Below are 20,791 nucleotides of genomic sequence, written 5' to 3' on the forward strand. Positions count from 1 at the left end.
TATCAAGATGACAAAGGCTAATAGCTAAGTGCAGCATTGTTCAGTGATGTCAAGCCACCCCATGGTAAAAATGGTATAATGGCCATCTTGGCTTCTCTTGCATAAATTACAAAATGTATTTGAAATGGCAAATAACTATAACCAGTCAATCATGTGACAAGCTCACTTGTATTGCAAACTGAAAGCACTAATTATGAATGCTGCAAAACTATTTAACAGTGGATTCATCATCATCATCAAGATATTGGCAGCAATGTGGTGCTCCAGGCCAAAACAGTGTGACAGCTGTCTGTCTTGACAACTGAACTCAGTCCATCTCCAGGTAATGTCAATTTCTTGTAAATCTCTGGTCGGTCCACAGTATGAAGACTGAACTGACCAGTCATCTGATGCACCTTTTCTTTGGACATAAAATCATTTCCCTCAATACACATAAATTTCTGAAGGCAGTGGTGATGGAAGATTTTAAATATTTGTCCTTCTGCATTCTTGAGTGCCCTGGTTTCCAAGCCATGTAGTAGGGCAGTGAGCACATCTTCAAAATATGATGGTGTTTCACCATATCTTGCTCAGCTTGAAAGCTCAAGTTGCCTTCCCAATGCACTGCTGGATTTCCACCATGTTGTCATTGGTGCCACTGACCATACAGCCTAAGTACCTGTATGTTAACAACACAACATTCTTCACTGTAACCACTTTGACTCTAATAGCAAAGCTGCTTCCTGTGATGACAACTCTGTCCATCTAATGCTGCATGTCTGCCATTGCATCTACTGTCACAACAGTTTTGTTAGCAAAGTCCAGATCCATAAGCTCTTCTTGATCTATCCAATGACCGTTGCATGCCTGTCCACAGCATACCTGAACACCCTGTCATTGATACTACCAACAGGAGTGGAGCCAACATGCAGCCCTTATGCATGCCAGCTTTGATTATGAACCATCTTGATAGATCTTTTTTGGTACAAACATGATAGCAATACATGTCATTCAAGTGCTTAATGATGGAATGCCATAAAGCTTCAGGATCTTCTGAAACTACAAAGACTTTTCAATTATTCTTGGCAAGGTCAAGATTGGATCTAAACAGGAACACCTGGGCCTGAAACCAGCTTGATAGTTGGCAGTCAATGGCAGCTTTGATGTAAAGTACAGTGACCTTGCTCAGTACTGAGATGAGAGTGATACCATGCCAGCTGCTGCAGTTCTGCAGTAAATAATTCTTGGGAAGGTGAACAATGATGCCCATTGTCCAGTCATTCATAGCCTCACCATGCGAGACATCTGTACACCTGCCTTCAGCATCTCTGCAGACATGTCAGCAATGCCATCTTGCCTTACCATTTTTCTCTTTGCAAACAGCTTTGCACACCTCTGTCTTGGTGAATGGCTTATTTTGTTCCATAAAAATGCTCAATTCAATACAATTTTGTTTAAAAATTTACACACAAGTTCCTTGTTATCAATTTCAATTTCAGACTGTCCTTCAATCATTTGGTCTCACACAATGACTATTGATCCCAAATTCCTGAATTCCAATGTAGTCACATTATTAATGCATCTACACTGCATAATATTCATCTGCCATTTTGTGTGCCAACATTACAAGATGTTTCACTTATCATCACCTGAATGCACCAATGGAGCTAAGGCATAACTTTTGGGATCTGCCATGATAACTTGTGCTCTGAAATACTAGGTTGTAAGTCAAATCCAACTGCAAACAACACAAACTCTGATCTGCCATCACATAACACACCTGCAGATCAGGGTTTGTGTTTTTTGGTCTAAACAAGAGACTGTTATTGCTTCTTTATATTGAATGTTTAATATTATTTTAAAAAAATGAAAATATATAACAACTGAGAACAGTGATAATTGTAACTGTAATGTTATGACTATAACAAATGCCAAACAGCTTGTCACTGCCATTCCTTAATTTTTTGTGTGCAGCTAAAGGGAACCAAGGAACTTATTATAATTTCATTTCCGTATTTACTTAATTTGCTGATTTCCATTTCAATCAACATGATGTAATTTTTGCAGCAGAACTCTCTTTAAAGGAAAAAACAAATTAACATATTATATTCAGTTTTACATTAGATCTTTATATAAATGATTTTTTTTTCAGCCCACAGGAATATCTGAATACACAATTCATTCCAATAAATCTCTGTTTCTAAGCTGTTTTGTTTTCTTTATCAGAATTAGATCTCTTACCTAAAGTCTCTCATCCAACCTCACTAGAATTGGGCTCATCTACAGCCTTATTCTTGGTACCACATAAAGTACATCCAAATGTTAAACAAATACTATCAGTAACAGCTTGACTGTTGTTGTTGTTGTAGGGTTTAACACCATTTTTCAGCACACGATAGGCTATACATGGCAGCCAGTATTAATGGTGGAGGAAGAACCCAGGAAAACCCTGGAAAGAACCACCAACCCACGAGAAGCTACTGGCAAGCTTTCTCACATACCCACATTAGCCGAATCTGAGACTCGAACCCACGCAGACAGAGGTGAGGTGGCAGTGATCCATAATGAAGAGCGCTTTAGACCACTCAACCACTCGGGGCTCCCAGTAACAGCTTGAAAACAAAAGTATATCTACACACCACCAAAAACATCTGATTTGATAACTATATACATTTTATCCTCCAACAAACAAAATAAATCAATCAATCTTTTATTGGGAACAACACAGAGAAATACCAACCTTATGACACTATTTTTCTCAATAAGGTATACAATAAAATGTGAATGTTCCAAATAATGCTTAAGTATCTAAAATACTCTGCTGAATGGTGCTTGTCTAAGCAAGGTTTCAAAATATTCATGTGTGCAATTACAAAGTCCAACTGATCAAAACTATAAAGCACAGATAATAACATGTTTTAATCTTATCTACTAAGGTGTGGCATGTACTATTTTGCCCAGTTTTTTTACATCCACTAGGACTATTTTGTATAACACAAACACTATGATTAATACCTGCTTTTGTTTCAAATGGATCCAACGACAGAAAAAAATCCACCTAAACAAAAACTTGCATACCAAGTATTTCGCAGACGAAGCATCATGTCCCACCCAGTCACATTATCCTGACACCAGGCCAACCAGTCCTAACATTAACCTCTTAATAATGAGCCCCTAGCGAGGCAGCTGTTAGTTCCATTTTTATAAGTCTCTGGTATGACTTTGCTGGGGTTTGAACTCGCACGCAACCTCCTGCATCTGAGGCAGACGCTCTAACCACCAGGCCACCAGAGCGGTATGAAACTCTTGTTAATCAGAAGGAAAATCTCAATTTAATGACAGCTATATTATTAATTAAAAAATTTCACATTAATTTTGCAGTACCAGCATTAATTATGAGAAGTATGGTGAAAGTGCCATCTGAACCCTCCAGTGAGTACTTAATAACTGTGACTAGTCTGTACACGGACAGGGCAACAGCTGTGAGGATATTGACTGTAGTCAGGATAAGGAAGGCCCATTCCTTTTTTGACAGCCATACAAAAGTCTTTACCTGAAGAAAAAAAAGACACAAAGATTTTAATTCATGTAATAAGAAAGTAGATTAAAAATGCTATCTTTCAAACTTCATATATTAGTTCTTCCTACTGCCAGAAAAATGGCTAACCTGGAAAGCAAAACAATTCAGAGTTCAAGTACTGTTGAGATTTTGTTTTGACCAATCACAAACTAAACATTACATCTGCAACAATCTCCCCAGGATGGGACTGCATCAATTCACATGCAGTCAGTTAAACTCAATTAATACTGTAATTGACCATCTATATGACCAATTAAAACAAGCATTTGTTGGACTCCAACAGCAGTATTATATCCTGCACATCACTTTCTTGGTGGACCCTACAATTTTCAAAATGGACCATTGTTTTCCATATTGTGCACTGCTTTACACAGGAAAGTGGGCCATGGGTCTATCATAAGGGCCCCATTGGTTGGCCCATCATAAGGGCCCCATTGGTTGGCCCATCATAAGGGTCCCATTGGTTGGCCCATCATAAGGGTCCCAATGGTTGGAACATCATAAGGGTCCCATTGGTTGGCCCATCATAAGGGTCCCATTGGTTGGCCCATCATAAGGGCCCCATTGGTTGGCCCATCATAAGGGCCCCATTGGTTGGCCCATCATAAGAGCCCCATTGGTTGGCCCATCATAAGGGCCCCATTGGTTGGCCCATCATAAGGGTCCCATTGGTTGGCCCATCATAAGGGCCCCATTGGTTGGCCCATCATAAGGGTCCCATTGGTTGGCCCATCATAAGGGTTGCATTGGTTGGCCCATCATAACAGCTCCATTGGTTTTCTGAACTTGGGATATGCTTGCATTTGCAGGGTCAATCTTGAGTGACTGATAGTGAAAATGCAATCTCAAACTCATTTTCATAGTTTATTATCTCAAATTTATGTACTTTCTTTACCTAAAAACTGGACTGGTGTCATCAAGGTTTAATTTTTGGTTGCTGATGTTAGGTTTCTGAACTAATGATACAATGGAATTGTCCCTTGTTGCTAATTTGCATTTCAAAGGTGGTGATATAAGATATATAATGATTAGAAAATCTTTTGAACAATTGATACAGCTGAAACAAAACACAACGAATCTGAAACGGAATAATTTTTGCAAATATTCTAATAGCACATCAGTATTATATTATTATATTATTATTTGTTATATTTTTACGCTATGAGTTGTGATACCTAAAATATGTTTATGACAGAATACATACATACATACATTAACATTAGAAAGATGCCTTGCAAACCCTCGAAGCCAGTCATCATGGAAAGATGCAAATTCATCTTTCCTGTCTATATTCCATACAGAGGAAATGAACAGAAACTCTTCCCAACCCTTCTCCTTCACCCCCATCCCACCACCCCACCATGGTTTGAAGAGATAGGCCACAACCACCAAAGTGTTCATCATAATGAGGGCTACCTTTCTAGTTAAATGGTTCTTCCAAGAACAAAATGTGTTTAATATGGCCGTCATTTATAGAATGCTATTATAAGGAGGTCAATCCCCATTGGCCACTTGCCATTTTGAAACTGCTGGGCAACAGATGGGCTTCCAACTGTACAGGCTGGCATCTGTACAAACCATAATTTCCAGTCATGGTTTTTCTAGTGGAATTACTGCCATAAGCCATTATTGTTGTGCTACTGGTGCAGGATAGACACTAAATTGTTCAAGCTGATGATTTGTTGATCTAGTTGACTGGAAAAATGGGCATCATTGAGACAGCAAGGCCATTTTCAAAGGGTGCATGAAATGGTGGTCAAGAAAAATCAACTCTGCTGCCACCTTGAGTAGTCCAAAGAGTTGCAAAAACTCTTGCTGATATCCTTTCCCTGTCAGAAATCGACTCTGCAAGCCTGATAATCCATGCCATGTGCAAACGATGCAAAATAGATTTGTAAAGTATTAAATGCCAAGGTGTACAACGAAGTATGGTCCAACTTGTCTCAATTGATCAGAAACTCAAAATGATTCAAAACAGAAAGAAGATCATTTATGCCCTTGACCAAAGATAAGCTTACCATATTGTTTTTAGAGGATGCTATTGAGATATGTCGCTGTTGCTGTTTACGAGGCTGACTGGAAGTGAGAGATGACACAGTTGATGTTATGGTAAAAACCCATGGGTTGATACTGAGGCCAAATGAGAGAGCATGATTCCCTGGAAACCAAACTGAGGAGCTTGCACAAGGATATCTAGGAAGATGAAAGTGTGCATTGTGAAATCTAAACCCACTGCTTGTCACTTTTTACTGAAAGCATGACTTATCTTGCTGTACACCATTTTAAACCTTGGTGTGGCTATGTACTTGCTGACCAGCTGAGGTCTATGACTGGTCTGAGATTGCTGTAAGTACCAGAAGCAGTGTGCATTAAAACTCCAGAGAGTTTGGCTTATGATTATTATCTCCACTGCATCACTTATCCTCCATCTGTAAAATTTCAACCTTTTCTAGATCTGAGAACCTGTCCTTCATTGAATGTGACGTCAAAAGAGGTTTGATAAATTAAATCTGAAGACTCTCTTAAACAAACTGGATCGTCCACTTATTCTGGGAAACAAGTCGATCCATGCAGTTAAAAAATGATCGAGTCTGGCACCCACTGGAAGGATTGTCTATGGACAGTCAGGATGGCATTGAGTTAATGTCAACTGTTAATTGGCTTGGGGAAGTAGATACCTTGTCTTAAACAAGACTGAGATGGTTTCTTAACTGAAAAATGTTGAAAGGCTTATTGGAACCTTGTGAACAAAAAAATAATCATCAATTGTACTAGATGCCTTCTCTAAAGCTTCAACCCCTTTCTCAACAAGATAAGCTCTAATGTCAATCCTGACACTATTCTTGAACTCTGTACTCTCTCTAAATATTATATTATTTGTTTCAGCTCTGACAATTAAAAACTGATAAGTACTGAAATTTAAAAATGTGTATTTATGTAAGGACATTATGTTTTGAATAAGAAGTGATATGGGTATGAATTTACTGAATAATTACCACTTTACACAGTGGATCTATCTTGATAACAGTTAGACCAACAAGTTTTTCTGTGTCACTCTTTAGTATGTTGTGATATTACGGTGCCAGATTCAATTGCTGATGCTCTGCCCTGTAGAAGATTATGATCTTCAATAGCTCACAATGAATGACAGGACCATTGTATCCAGATATGTAATCTTTCTTGTACTGATCCACTGCACTGAAGTATTCCAACACACACTGTTTGTGATATCAATCCCTCTATGAACTGGCTACCTATCCAGTTGTTCAATTCTAAGCAAACTGCACATGCATTTGTGTAGACTATTTGGAACTGCTGCTTCCACTGTTGTTGTCTGGTGCCAGTAATGTTTAAAAATAATAAAAAGTGGTAGAGAAAACTTGTTGGTTGTACTGGCAGTATACAGATTCTTGAAATTTATGAATGCTGTAAGTAGTCATTGGTAGAAAACTCAAAAACAGATTCCAAATAACAGGCTAAACCAAAATAAAATATTTCTGGTTGGCCAACCATCCCTGTTTCTCATAGCACTTGTTTAAAACGAAAAATAAATCACATTAAATATATATGTTTAAAACAAATGACATGCCTACCCTATTTTAAAACCAGTTCAATAGGAAACACATCTTTATTTTCTTGGCTTAGCCTTATTTTTAAGTAATCTTGAACACAAATCTAGCAACAAACATTATGAACTTCAAAGTGTGAAAATGCTGAAATTGGAGGACAGAATGAAACATTGAGAAACACCCATCTAACATTAACAACAGATTTGTGAGAGTTAATGATAATTACCATTTTGTCATTAGAAGCATTAAATTTCATTTTATTACATGTGTTAGTAACATAGCAACAATGACTTTCTTTTACAAAACCATAAATGATTTTAACATATTACCCAATTTTATCAAGAAAATTTCAATTTGAAGATGACTTTTTTTAAAAATCATTTCATTTAAAACAAAGCTGATTGAGAGAACAAATTTCAGTGATAATTTACTAGAATCAATGAATTGGTTTTTAATACATGTATTTCAATTCTAAAATCAATTTTTTTTATAGATTTTTAAAACAAACAGTATTTCCGCAGCCTAGTACAAAATATAATTTTTATTTGCAAAGTCTACCCTGCCCAAAAACCTTGATCCCACTGGAAATAAAATTTTATAAACTTTTATAGGTTATCACTGGTGGCTGACATATTTTTAAGTTGGCATATTATTTATATTTCTTATATTTATTACCTGCATTATTTGCTAAAAAAAATTATTATTTAAATTATTATTATGGGGGTAATTTCCTTACATGTGCTACAAAGTCTAAAAGTGAATATTCAGCCCCAGGATTAATATCGTAAACAGAATTGGTGTGATTTTATGAATGAAAAGCTCAACCAAAAAAACGATTGGATCTGGATATGGTATGAATGGGATCAGATCAGTCACATTTAAGTTAAATGTATGATTTTTTAAGCGAATACTACAGCAGAGTACTTCTTCCAACTGTTAAACTTAATGACTACGTGAACATCTTGAGTATATGTTTACAAATAATTTATTCAGTTGTGATACATGATGACAGTGGTTCTCAGAAGTACTATATTGCTGGGGAAATAGGTGTGACGCTATATAATAGGACGTCATAGTACAAGCTACAGCATCGACTAAGTAAATAAAAAATGTTGCAATACAAACATAAAATACATGATCCACAGAGTATAACCCATAATAGTTTATAAAAGCATGATTTCTAAACACAAAAGACAAAAAGCTACCTAATAAAACACAAGTCTTAAAATTTTGGGCATACGATGCTGTCAGGCATATCTGTGCACCTAAGGTTTCTGTTCACCAATACTGAAGCAAAACGCATAATGAATTTGACCGATTAACAAAAATAAAATACTGCAATGCTTACAATTTGAAAAGAAACAATTGTCACCAGAATATTCTGTTCAAAATAATATTAATTTTTGGAAACAACGGATACCACCACTGTGTTTTTTTAATCACATAATGTCAGCCTATTCTGTGCATAGCTTTGAAAAGATGTAATATTTATCCATCGGGCTATGGAAATTAAATACATTACTTTGGAATGGTTCTGTCAGTATTTTGGTCATGTAATTAGGTCAGGTTTATAGCTGGTTTTACAAAATTCAACATAACAATGCCACTAAATGGCAAGATATTAAACTAAACTGATCTTGTAAAAACATTAGTTGTTGTTGTTGTTCTTGGGTTTAACGCCATTTTTCAGCACAAGATAGGCTAAACATGACGGCCAGGACAACTGGTGGAGGAAGAACCCTGGAAAACCCAGAGAAGAACCACCAACCCACAAGAGGCTACTAGCAGGCTTTCCCACATACCCACGCTAGCCAAGCCTTGGACTCAAACCCATGCAGACAGAGGTGAGATGGCAGTGATCCGGAACGGTGAGCACTTTAGACCACTCGGCCACCCAAAAACATTAGTAAAGTTCAACATTTTATTAAAAAAATAAGCTATTACGTTGAAGAGAACCAACAATATGACGAAATGTGTTTACAACGTCCCCTTTATGGGGAAAAAATTACCAAAGAATTTAGAAACAAACTGTACGCCAGTAATTTCTTTAGAATCCCGTTCTAGTGGCAAGTTGACATTTTGGATAGCAGACAATTTTGTAAGTTTAGGACAGTTTTTTGCATAATTGGAAACTTGGATTAAAATGCAATATTGTTTTAAGGTATACATTTCCATCTTTTATATAATGTATTTATTTGTATGATTCAAAAAGATACATAGTAAATTGGATTTTGTGGGTTACATGCTCAAGAAGGTCATGGAGTGGGTCTTCATGTTGACATTTAGTAATCACATTTTCATGTGTAGTTAGAGTAGAAATGTGGTATATTTTTGTACACTTTATGAATATCATTTTTTTAATTAAAGGACGATCGTTCTTTCTTGATACAACTGGATATTCGACCAAAAACAAAACGTGCTCCAATGTTTACAGGAATTTCGTATAGTTGTGCAGAATTACCCGACATGGTGGTGCATAAAGTAGAAAATTATAAACTTGAAAGACGCCCCGCTGACAGCTACTGTACCTTTCCAAATGCCGTGGCAACTGTTGCCTTAGGGACATCAGTGATCCCGTATTTAGAATAATCACCGGATTCATCATGAACAGATTTAGATTCCATTCTACTTCTTAATTTTCACTATATTTTATCCGGATTTCCGCATTTCGACATCCTTATAATACACTGTCACGTGAACTCTCTCATAGTGAAACTAGGAACAGTTTTTAAATCATTCCAATGAAATTGCGAACTTTAATAATTGTATAGAACCAGTCTTGACGGGGCTGCCTAAGTATAGTAACGGACAGTAATTTAGGACTCACGGTACTAATTCCACTCCAATGGTAAACATATGGAAACACTGTCATATTCAAAATTCAATAACTTAAAATGTATGGGTGCTGATAATGACACCTATAATTTTTCGTGCACATCTAACCTTGGTGCAAGCTTATGTGTGGAGAACACCATATGACCCGCGGCAATTTGTTTACATACATGTGCATGAAACACGTGTTATTGATTCTGCACCAAATGAATCAGGTGCTACTTTCAGTATTGAGTACTCCTGAGTCAAGCCTGTAAAAATGCTAAAATTGCATCAGTAGAAATTTGTCAATATTTTTTTTACATTACATATAGGACAAGCTCTCAAAAGATATTTTTCCTAAAATTTTAATTTTCATTATTAACCAATTATGGACCACCAAACCTGTAAATACTCTATCATTTCTTTCACCCATTTCTAGACTGGTTCACAGTTCTTCCATATAATTAGTACCGTGTGTCCTTTACACTACAGTAATGTCAAAAAAATTAAAGTAATGCGGAAATAAATTTAGCATTGTTCACATACCGTATTGATTCTGAAATTCATTGAATAATAAAATTATAAATTCTTTTACGGTTTGTTGTTGTTGTTGTTGTTGTTGTTGTTTTTCATCCATTGACATTATTATGCTATGTGTTAGCACTCGTACGGTACAATAATGCAACACCACTTGAATAGAGTAAGGTAGATCACCATGGTAACAAGTATGAATTTATGTATGCATGTATGTATGTAGTCAGAAATCGTAGTTTGTATTTTTCGAAGCTATTTATTTTAATTATTAATATGAGAAACAAAAAGTAATGTAAATTAAATTATAGTAATGGACCAGTTAATATTCGAACTCTTGTGTATGGTCTTAAATATGAAAATCAAACATTACAAATGTGGTTTGTTATATTGATTAATATTGCCGTTGTTATTTATTGTTATGGCGATATTCTCTGTAATGGAGAATGCATGATACCGTGGGAAAGAATATGCTTTATAACTCTTCCTACAGAAAACCAGCTTTACAAAAGTGATGATGATGATGGTGATGGTGGTGGTGGCGGTGGTTAATGGTGAAAACATGAGCTACACTATTTTTTTATATTACCTAGTAGGCATATTGATTTGAGAACGCATGTTTACAATAACTTTTAAACCCTCTTAACTTACAAAAAATTTTAAAACTAATTTGTAAATCCAAATCGATGTAATTCTCGTTAATACACTTAACTTTCAACGTTGAACAGATCTGAAAAAACAAAAATGCGATAACTATCATACTCGAAAAACTATATAATAAAAAAAAAACATCTCACATGTCACAAATTTTTGAAATAAAAATTCTTGACAATGAAAAATAGAAAGATTTTTATGTCTTTTGAAAAGTTGCAACAAATTAACTTGGTTGTAGAATTACGGCGATAGATAAGCCGTTAAAATTATCTTACAGTTTCGACCAAGATAGAAAAGAACATATTACAAGCTTCTGCAATAATATATTTCTTTTTGAAGTCGTGTTATACTTATTAAGTAACTACAGTAGTCCCCTAACGAACGGCAAAACAACGACGGATGTATCCCTCATCAGTTGACGATCAGGTCTTTTGATTGGTATATATTCGCATGTAAAATGGAACTAAGAGTCACATTCTTTCATGAGAAGAAAATGGCCTACAGTCCGAAATTGATATGGGGAAAACTAAACAGTTTGATGTACATGGTCCGTTTTCTCTTTCACATTTGAATAAGCATATTTTGAAGCAGGTACAACTGAAGGAAATATGTTTGTTTTCTGTACTTAGTTTTTTAAATGTTAATCTTCATTCGTCATATTTTTATTATAAATGACAATAAGTGATAACTTTTACACGAAAATTTGCTCTCGTCGGGGACGTATAAAACAGGCGCTCAAACACCAGCACTGCGTTCTCGGGAGTCACCTCTTGCGGGGCACGTCCGATGCTTCGATGGTACGATTGGTTGTACGCTTGTACCAGGTGCGGTAAGATGTCGATGTACTTCAGAGTGTGGTGATGCGTAAAATATTTCCACATACGTTCTTTCAAAGTGCGTTGAAAACGTTCCACGACGCTAGCTTTGGTTTCAGGATTCTCGGTGGTAAAAAAAAAATGAATGTCACGTTTCTTTAATTCTTTTTGGAACGTTTGGTTCAGAAATTCGGTGCCTTTGTCAGTTTGCCATCGAAGAGGGTGACGACCGCTTTGTTTCAACACTCGTTGCAGGGCTCGCACTAACTCACTGCTCGATTTGGAAGTCAAGGGTGCGACCCAGGAATATTTGGAAAAGACGTCGATGACACAAAACAAATATTTGTAGCCACGATTGTAGCTGGCCAACTGAGAGACATCGGCTAAATCGGCTTGCCATTGATGATCGATGCCTTCCACTCGGGTGCGACTTCTGGAAAATTTGCGTCGAATGGGTTTGTGTAAAGTGTAGGTAGCTTGTTCTTGTAACCATCGTTGCACTTGAGGTAAACGGAGACTTTTCAGTCGCGTTTTGGCAGCACGATACAATTTTTGAACTCCTGCGTAACCTGCAGGATGGGAGGGATCGTAGTAAATGCTGGCTAACACTTTTTCCATTTTTTAAGTTTGTTTGTTAATAAGATACCCATTCTTGGAGGATGCTACTCTTTTTCTCTTGGGGCATTTTCTTGGATTGCAATGCTTTGCGTGTGCGACCTGCGATAGGTGTCGAGGAGGAGCATGTCTGAACAGGTGATATCGGTTCTTGTTTGACTTCTGTCTTCACCTTCTTTTTCTCTTGTGATGAAGAAGGGGTGGTCATCATCTTTTTAATCCATCCAATTCTGGAGGTAGATGGTGTTGTTAACTTGCGTACTTTTTCTGGAAGAGTTTGAAACCCTTCTTCTTCTTTTCCTTTTTCTGTCTTGGTCACTGGTGGTAGTGGTGATGATGCTGGACTTTTCATCAAGGTCTTAAAATCTTTCAGAGCAGCAGGGGGGGCGAATCCGACATTTTGTCCAATCGTTATTTTGCTTAATTATTACTTCTGCACTCAGCGGATCCGGTGTAGTCAGCGCTGGTAAAAAAAAAACGACGTCGGTCCATCCTACACGATGGTGACGTCATTTGTTTAATTAATCTTTCTGCGAGCCGATCCCAGCGTCGTCAGCGTCCGGTAAGCACAGCGACGACCGCGTCGATGTCATTGCCCCCCCCCTGCTGCTAAGGGGCTATTTACAATGAAAATTATTTACAACTAACCGAATATTTGGTCAAGTCCGATACGATATCGTGTCCGAGGATCATGTAAATTTATCGTTACAAATCCATGTGGGGTCGACTGAGCATGACTAAAAAAGTTTCGAAAAACATTAAAGTCCATGTCACCGCCGCACCATGTCTGCCAAATATTTCGTAGCGTGTGTGTATCAACGCCGTTGAATACAGCAAGAATATTACAGTTATCTCTGATTACTTTTGGAATCTGAGTGTATCGTTGAGTGACATATATCACGTCAGTGTTTTTATGCCTGCCTCTGGAAAATATCCTAGCTGGGTTTTTTTGATTGTCTAACATAACATCATCGTACACGACTAGATTGTTAACGTCGCCATCAATATCATCGATACCCGGTGCATCATTGATATCTGTAATAAACTCAATAACATTTTTTTCAGCGATCGCTGATGCATTCTCGTTAAAATCTTTCAACACCTCGTAGCATCGTTGATCATCTACGCTAGGGGCGATTAAATACAACTTATCCCACTTCACCCATCTCATTATTAAATTAAGTAACAATTGCGTCTTGCCCGATCCAGATGGTCCGATGATAATCATCCGGGTCGAGTTTGGTAACGCTGCAACATGCTTAACTGGTTCTCTTGTTTTAGTCGCCGAAAAATCAATTATATTCATATCTCTATACATAAATTATGGATCTATATTGTGTGAAGTGTAGAGTGCGTACTGGCACAAATGATATGACAACCGTTACAACAAGAAATAACAGATCGGCACTTACTGGTAAGTGTGTACAATGCGGTACAAAGAAATTTAGATTTATTTCTATTAGACCCGGGGATGTTTTAAAAAAAAGCGAGGAGGTGATATTGCAGCCAAGTTATCAAAACTCCCCGGAACACCGTGGGCAAAGTATCCAGGAGAAAAGCACCTTCCAGGATATAACTACTGTGGCCCCGGAACACGATTAGATATCAGACTCGATGATCAAAATCAACCCAAACTCGGTGAGTATCCAATAAACGCTATCGATAAGGCGTGTCATGCTCATGATGTTGCTTACTACAAAAGTAGCGATCTGCAACAGCGTCATATCGCGGACGTAAAATTAATTCACGCGTTAAATGCTATTCCTGATAAATCCTTCAAAGAAAAATTGGCCTCATGGTTGGTAAAATCGGCTATGAAAGGTAAATTAATGATTGGAAGCGGAGCTTCTCGCGCTGGTAATTGAAAACGCTAGCGTTTATAATAACAACATGGAATCCATCTATTATTCTCCGAGAGGATACTGGAAAGGAAAGGCCGCAATTGGTAAACTCGCAAGCGCTGCAAAGGTAACAAAGGCCGTTGCGGCTAATTGGTTATCCAAACAGGCTATATGGCAAATTTATCTACCACCGCCTAAACAAATAAACTTCTCACACTTTGATGTCAGCGTACCTAATGAAGTTCATCAGGCTGATATATTATTTCTGCCGCATGACAACGGTTACAAATACGCGCTAACCGTAGTTGATGTTGCGAGTCGATACAAACAAGCGGAGCCGTTAAAAACAAAGTCAGCAACTGAAGTAGCCGATGCGTTTGAGCGGATTTACCGAAGGGGTCCTCTGCGCTGGCCAAATCTATTACAAGTTGATCCTGGCAATGAATTTCGCGGCGCTGTTTTATCAACGCTGAAACATCATAGCGTCGCGATACGACGAGGTCATACTGCGCTACATCGTGATCAGGCAATTGTTGAACGATTCAATCGGACTCTTGCTGAACGGTTATTTGGGTATCAATACGCGAAGGAATTCATCCAAGAAAAACGATCTCGTGAATGGGTTAAAAGGTTACCAGGCGTAATTGGAGCGTTAAATAACGAGATTACCCGAGCAATCAACATGAAGCCCAGCGACGCGATTAAATACGAGTACATACCCGGAAGATCAAAAATAGATAGCGTTTCCAAGCCGATTCTCGGCGATGTCACTGTCAGATATCTGTATGAACCAGGAGAGCTTGAAGGCGGTAAAAAAAGAGCTACTGATCCTATTTGGAGTGTTACCACACATAACATATCAACGATAACACGATCAACTGGTAAACCACCGATCTATAGACTGGATTCAACTGCTCCTCAGCGCGGATTTACTCGCGAGCAACTACAAGTGATACCTGACGATACTCAATTGCCCCCGCGTGGTCTTAACTAGCGCCGTTGCGTCTATTACACTCAAGACAAGTTAACCTCACATTACCACGGATATGACCGAAACTGTTATCGATCCTATCCACGGTAAATTGGCGAGCGTCTTTATCCGAATAACGCCAGCGCATTACACAATTGCAACTCGCGCAGTGATTATTCTGTTGTTGTCGTAACGCAATTATTAATTCGGCATCAATATCAAAACGCCGCTGTTTTTTTTTATCCTGTTGGCGGTAACCCGAGAGTTTTCTATCAATGACGCTAGCATCAATAATGTCATCGTTGTCACTGGCTTCGTCAATAACAATTCTTCGAAGCTGATTCATTCTCCGTACTCTGGACACTGCAAGATAGACTAGATTTGACCATTCGATGCGATTATCAACTATCCAAACAATTGTATCCGTGATGGTTAGTCCCTGCGAGGAATGTATTGTTGTTGCGTATCCTAGCGTCCACGGGGATTTATCAGCACGTAGCGCGTCCTCGACGACGCTGATATCAACGAGCACAATATCATTCAGCACAAGAATTTGTTTTTTTATCCCTGACGCTGTCGGGCCCGGGATTTCAACTTCAATGTTCTGCCGCCGTGTATCCGCGGGTCTATAACATAACGGCACTGGGCGCATTGGAAACTTTTCCTTATGCAACGTAAACAACTTCCGCTGAAGTGTGTCTCTGACTATCTTTCTACTCGCTACAATCAAATCGTTTGGTCTCCATGTTTCCCAGAATTCATTTAACGGCGTTTCCGGAATCACCTCGCGGATTATTTCACATTGAACTCTATCCGGCTGTAATCTGATTAATTTTTTAACCTCGCGCAGTTGTTCATCAAGTGCTCGGTAATCAGTATCGGTTTCTTCATAATAGTCCACAAAACCCTTTAACCAATCATGTGGACCCTCGCCGACAAATGGTGGTGGTTGGCCATGGTCGCCACACATGATTACCGCTGTATTCGCGCGCAGCAACCACTCAAGAAACATTTGTAAAGTATCTAACGAAACAGTACATATCTCATCCCAAATGATAACCCCAGGAATAAATTTTTCACCCATTCGATCAGGAGTCCACTCACCGCCGCTGTATCGAAAAAAGCTGTGATAAGTAACGGCGTCAACATTTCGTTGTTTTATCTCTCGCGCTAGTCTATGGGTCGGTGTAAGCACGATCATACTTGCCCGCGTTCGAAATAATTCAATTGCCCGAGTCGTCTTTCCTGACCCGCCACAGCCGCTTAAATAAACTGTTTTGTGTCTACAAATTGGATCAGAACACGGTGGTGCATTAGGCCATTCTGATAAATTATCACCGCATAAGTAATTATTTTCAACGGTGACATCTGCTGACGGGGAATAATCGCGTCGTATTTCATTTTTAATTCTCCATATACCCCAACTCTCGTCCGGACTAGTAAACTCGGCTATGTTTTCCTTGTACTTTACGTCTATATAAAATGAATCAACGGCTACTCTAACCGCGGTGTCGGGGAATCTATTTATCATCGAGAATAAATTGATAGCGGCGTAACCCAGCATAGACGCCCTCAAATGCGGATACGCGGGGCTGTCTCCATCAAAGTAGGTAACAACTGTACCCAACTTTGTTCCATTGGACAAGAAAGCTGTTTTGCAGTTCACGTATCTATTTTTTGCCACTGCGTCCTTGATTACGAAATCATATTCTGCGTCATCTATAATCAGCCGTGAGCAATATCGTTTGTAGTCGTGGTTTTTTCCACCTTGTGTGAACTTACCGATTATTCTTCTACCGAGATCTTTTGCCTCTCTGTTTCGTTGGTTGAATATCCTCCTGGACCATTCGATGATATATTCCTCGTCGGCATCAATCTGTTTTCTGGATTCGTCAATTATGCTATCTAGACGCTCTGGTTCTGGTAACCAGACTTCAGTCTGCGCCCGGTATGATATAATCGCGTCAATGACAATCAACGATACAAGCATGCTACAATCAATCATATACCGTAGCAGCGCTATTGGCAGCCACTTCTTTTCAGCCATGTGTCTACCGATCCAAATATAGCAACAGCGATGAAGTCCTGCCGCGAATTCAAATGATACTATGCGAGCGAATCCGGTTAAATCAAAATCAGGCAGTGGTCCATTAATAGCAACACGAGTCATTTCATGTCTGGGGTGTCCAAATCGTTTGAAATACTCAGCGGCGGATCCATACCCGAGAAAACTCGCTGGATAACAGGCAACCATATCAACGGAAATCATAGCGTCGCGGTTGTATTCAGTGTTCCATAGTCCACCGTGATAGTATTCCAAACAACTGGATTGTACATCCGGTAGAAATTCCTTGCGCGTTGGTCTCCACGCATTTTTCCTTGCTGCAACATGAGCCGCAACCGATGGAATCGTAAAACAATTTGTTAGCAGTTGTTCATCATGCTCTTCAAATTCCATGGCGGTTTTTTTCATCTTGTTGTGAAATGCTTCAGTGCGATATAATTCACCGTTTGGTCTTACAAACTGATCAAAGGTATCCATGTCGTTTTCAGTGCTTCGAAGTAACCACACTGATACAGGGTCGTTTTTACACAAGCAAGCAATAGCATCAAATAGTTTCCTCTCCGCGAGAAAACCATCCTCTCCCAGGAATTCCCCCGGGATATACTTTACTGTTCTATCCCGTGGAAATATTGTGACCGCGGGCGTCCACGCGTGTTCGTTATGATCAATAATTTTGATTGGGGCCCCATTTGATTTGTACTTTGATTCGTATAATACTTCACCGGTTATCGTTGTAACGGTTATTGGAAATCTCAACGACGTTTCTAATCTCGCTATGTCGCTGATGGTTGCTCCACGCTCTTTTACGGTTAGTTCCCACTGGTTGATTTTACTACGTCGTAAATCAGTCAATTTGTTTCCTCGACACGCATTTGTAAAATGCTCTATTACTCGTTCTGCTACACAATTTATCCCCGTTGACTGTTTCATCGGCGCTAGTTTTCCGATATCAGGTTTCTTATTTAACGGGTATATTCCATAGACAACTGCTGTTTCAGGATACGCTCGTTCATAGTATGGTCTGTCAACTCCGGTTAACAGCCCTGGCTTGGAGTCGCGGCTAACAATGACTGTTTTCTTATCGCTGAGAACCGGTTCAAATTTATCACGTATGATCCAATTACCTGATTCCACCCGGACAATGAATTTTACTCTGAAGAAATACCTTTTACCGTCAAGTTGTGATATTATCGTTGCTGCGCGGTTGTCGTTCATGGTAGCATCAACAACACCATCAATTCGAAATGTTGACCAACTATGAGATGCACCATCACGCTTGAATTCATTGATACAATCGCGTATTTTATTTAACAGGGTTCTATCGTTTATTAACGCTTTTGGTGCGTCCTTGAGGACTCTATCGAGATTGAACTTAATATTTTTCCAGGGCTTAATTGCTGCTAATCTCTCAAACTCTTCCATATAATTAAAACAAGTATTTAAATGAAAGAATATAGTATAATGAATCACTGCAAATGGTTGATGATTGGGTCGATAACCCCGTGCAATAAATCATGTAGAGGTGAATTCTGCGGGTATCATTTACAAAGCGTTCGTAATGGTTCTCTTGGCCCCCTACCGTGTTTGGTTTGTCACGTTGGTGTAAGAGGAAAATCACAGTTGTGTATCAATTGTGGCGGAAAGCGATACAGAGAGTTAAAACGCTATTATGATAAACGAATAAAAAATGCCGTCATTGACCCCACCGCAGACTTCGTCATCAAAACTCCTCAGGACTACATTGCAAGGTTTATAATTAAACCAAATAATGAATTAGACAAGTAGTATTATTATACAAATGAACCAAAAATTTCAGCCGCATCCTGTGCTCGTTAATTACGAGGCATCTCGCGATGGCGTTGTTAGAAATTGTAGACTAAAAAAACCAGTTGGATGGAAAAATAATCAGGGGTATTTGATGTTTGGTGCCGGAAAGAAGAAATATCTTGTTCACAGGGTGGTATATGAAGCGTTTAACGGATTAATCGAGGACGGTCTCGTTATTGATCATATTGATGGATGTCCTCAAAATAATTCTCTTATAAACCTACAAGCTATCTCTCGGAGTGAAAACAGTAAAAAAGGCGGAACTGGTAAACACGCAAAAAAGCAAGGGGTGTCAAATCGTTTGATACAACAACTCACGAGGAAAAAATATTTCAGTCGATGAATGAGGCAGGAAAATATTTCGATATTTGTAGAGCCTCAATACAATTTGTTGCAGAACGAGTATATCAAACAGCGATCTCAAAAAAGACGGGTCACAGAATTCGATTTTCGTATATAGATACGAAGTCACCGTGACAAGGTCACGTCTGTTCCGGAAGAAAATAAATTATCCTACGGTTAACACACCTCGGGATTGATACGCGGGGTTTCATTTTTTTTTTTATATTAGAAATAAGATGTTTTATAAGAATATGAATATCGAAGACATCAATAATATATTAACCGAGATTTTAAAATTAAAAAATCAAGGAATTGAATTATCTGATAAGCTTGATAACCAAAAAATATTGTCCGATTATGAAATTATTAACGAGCAATCAAAGAAAGGTCGATATACCCTGCCACGTGAGTATTCTTTTATAAAGCGATTACAATATACGATAAATGAAAACTTGTATGGCAATGACGTAAATGCATTTATTGGACTATTTACTGCCGTTGAGACAGTACGAAAAAAACTCGGACAGGCTTTTGAACGACGTCGAGAAATCTCTAATAAAATTAAAAACATTAGAAGGATTATAGACGAAAACTCCCTGGAGCCCCTGGGACATATCCCCGCCACACTCGGCGGGAAATTAGAAATTACGGAGCAATTGCAATAATGGTAGGCGAATCACTTACTACTCGGCTAGCCAGAGAGCGGCTAGTAGCGCTTAAAAAGTTCATACCGTTACGAGACAGGGTTCGAAAACAACTACAAACGCGGCGACAACTACAAACTGATTTTGCTGTTGGAAGCGAACAACTTTTTGCCCCGGTAACTAAAGCGACCAAAGATGTTACGGCGGCAACTGTGCCCGTCCTCGGTGCGCTTGAAAAGATAGCGGCTCAGACCGAGCAAACAAAAAAGTCTCTGGAAACACTCCCTGCGAAAATAGCATTCGCTACAACACGGAGGCCGCCACCACTCGCTATAACGGACCCACAAGAACCTTATGTTACAATGACCGACGAGGAAAAACCAGGCGCCACCGCAAGAGAACCAGAAGAAGAACTACTGGAAGAAATACCGGAAAAAATAGAGAAAAAGGAGAATATACCCCGTAATGTACTCAAGAAGAGCACAATAGATAAAATTAGAGCCTTCGACAGCGATGACGAATTAGTTAATTTTACTGTTACAAAT

General features: G+C 38.6%; 1 protein-coding gene across 3 annotated transcripts in view; it reads right to left on the reverse strand.

Moving 5' to 3' along the window:
• The window catches only part of LOC149787515 (uncharacterized), a 63,885-nt gene extending 54,063 nt beyond the window's left edge, over positions 1-9,822 (reverse strand). For all 3 annotated transcript variants that reach the window (XR_016424064.1, XR_016424065.1, XM_089973642.1), the window contains exons 1-2: positions 9,657-9,822; positions 3,364-3,532 (exon numbers count right to left, since the gene is read on the reverse strand). Coding sequence is in view for 1 of the 3 variants with exons in the window: in XM_089973642.1 (XP_089829768.1) it covers positions 3,364-3,532; positions 9,657-9,752 (265 nt within the window). In the remaining 2 variants the exon portion in view is untranslated. The remainder of the gene's footprint in view (positions 1-3,363; positions 3,533-9,656) is intronic.
• Between the last annotated feature and the right edge of the window lie 10,969 nt (positions 9,823-20,791).

Source organism: Sinohyriopsis cumingii, chromosome 11, assembly GCF_028554795.1.
Source record: "Sinohyriopsis cumingii isolate HCF-2022 chromosome 11, ASM2855479v2, whole genome shotgun sequence".
Classification (NCBI taxonomy): domain Eukaryota; kingdom Metazoa; phylum Mollusca; class Bivalvia; order Unionida; family Unionidae; genus Sinohyriopsis; species Sinohyriopsis cumingii.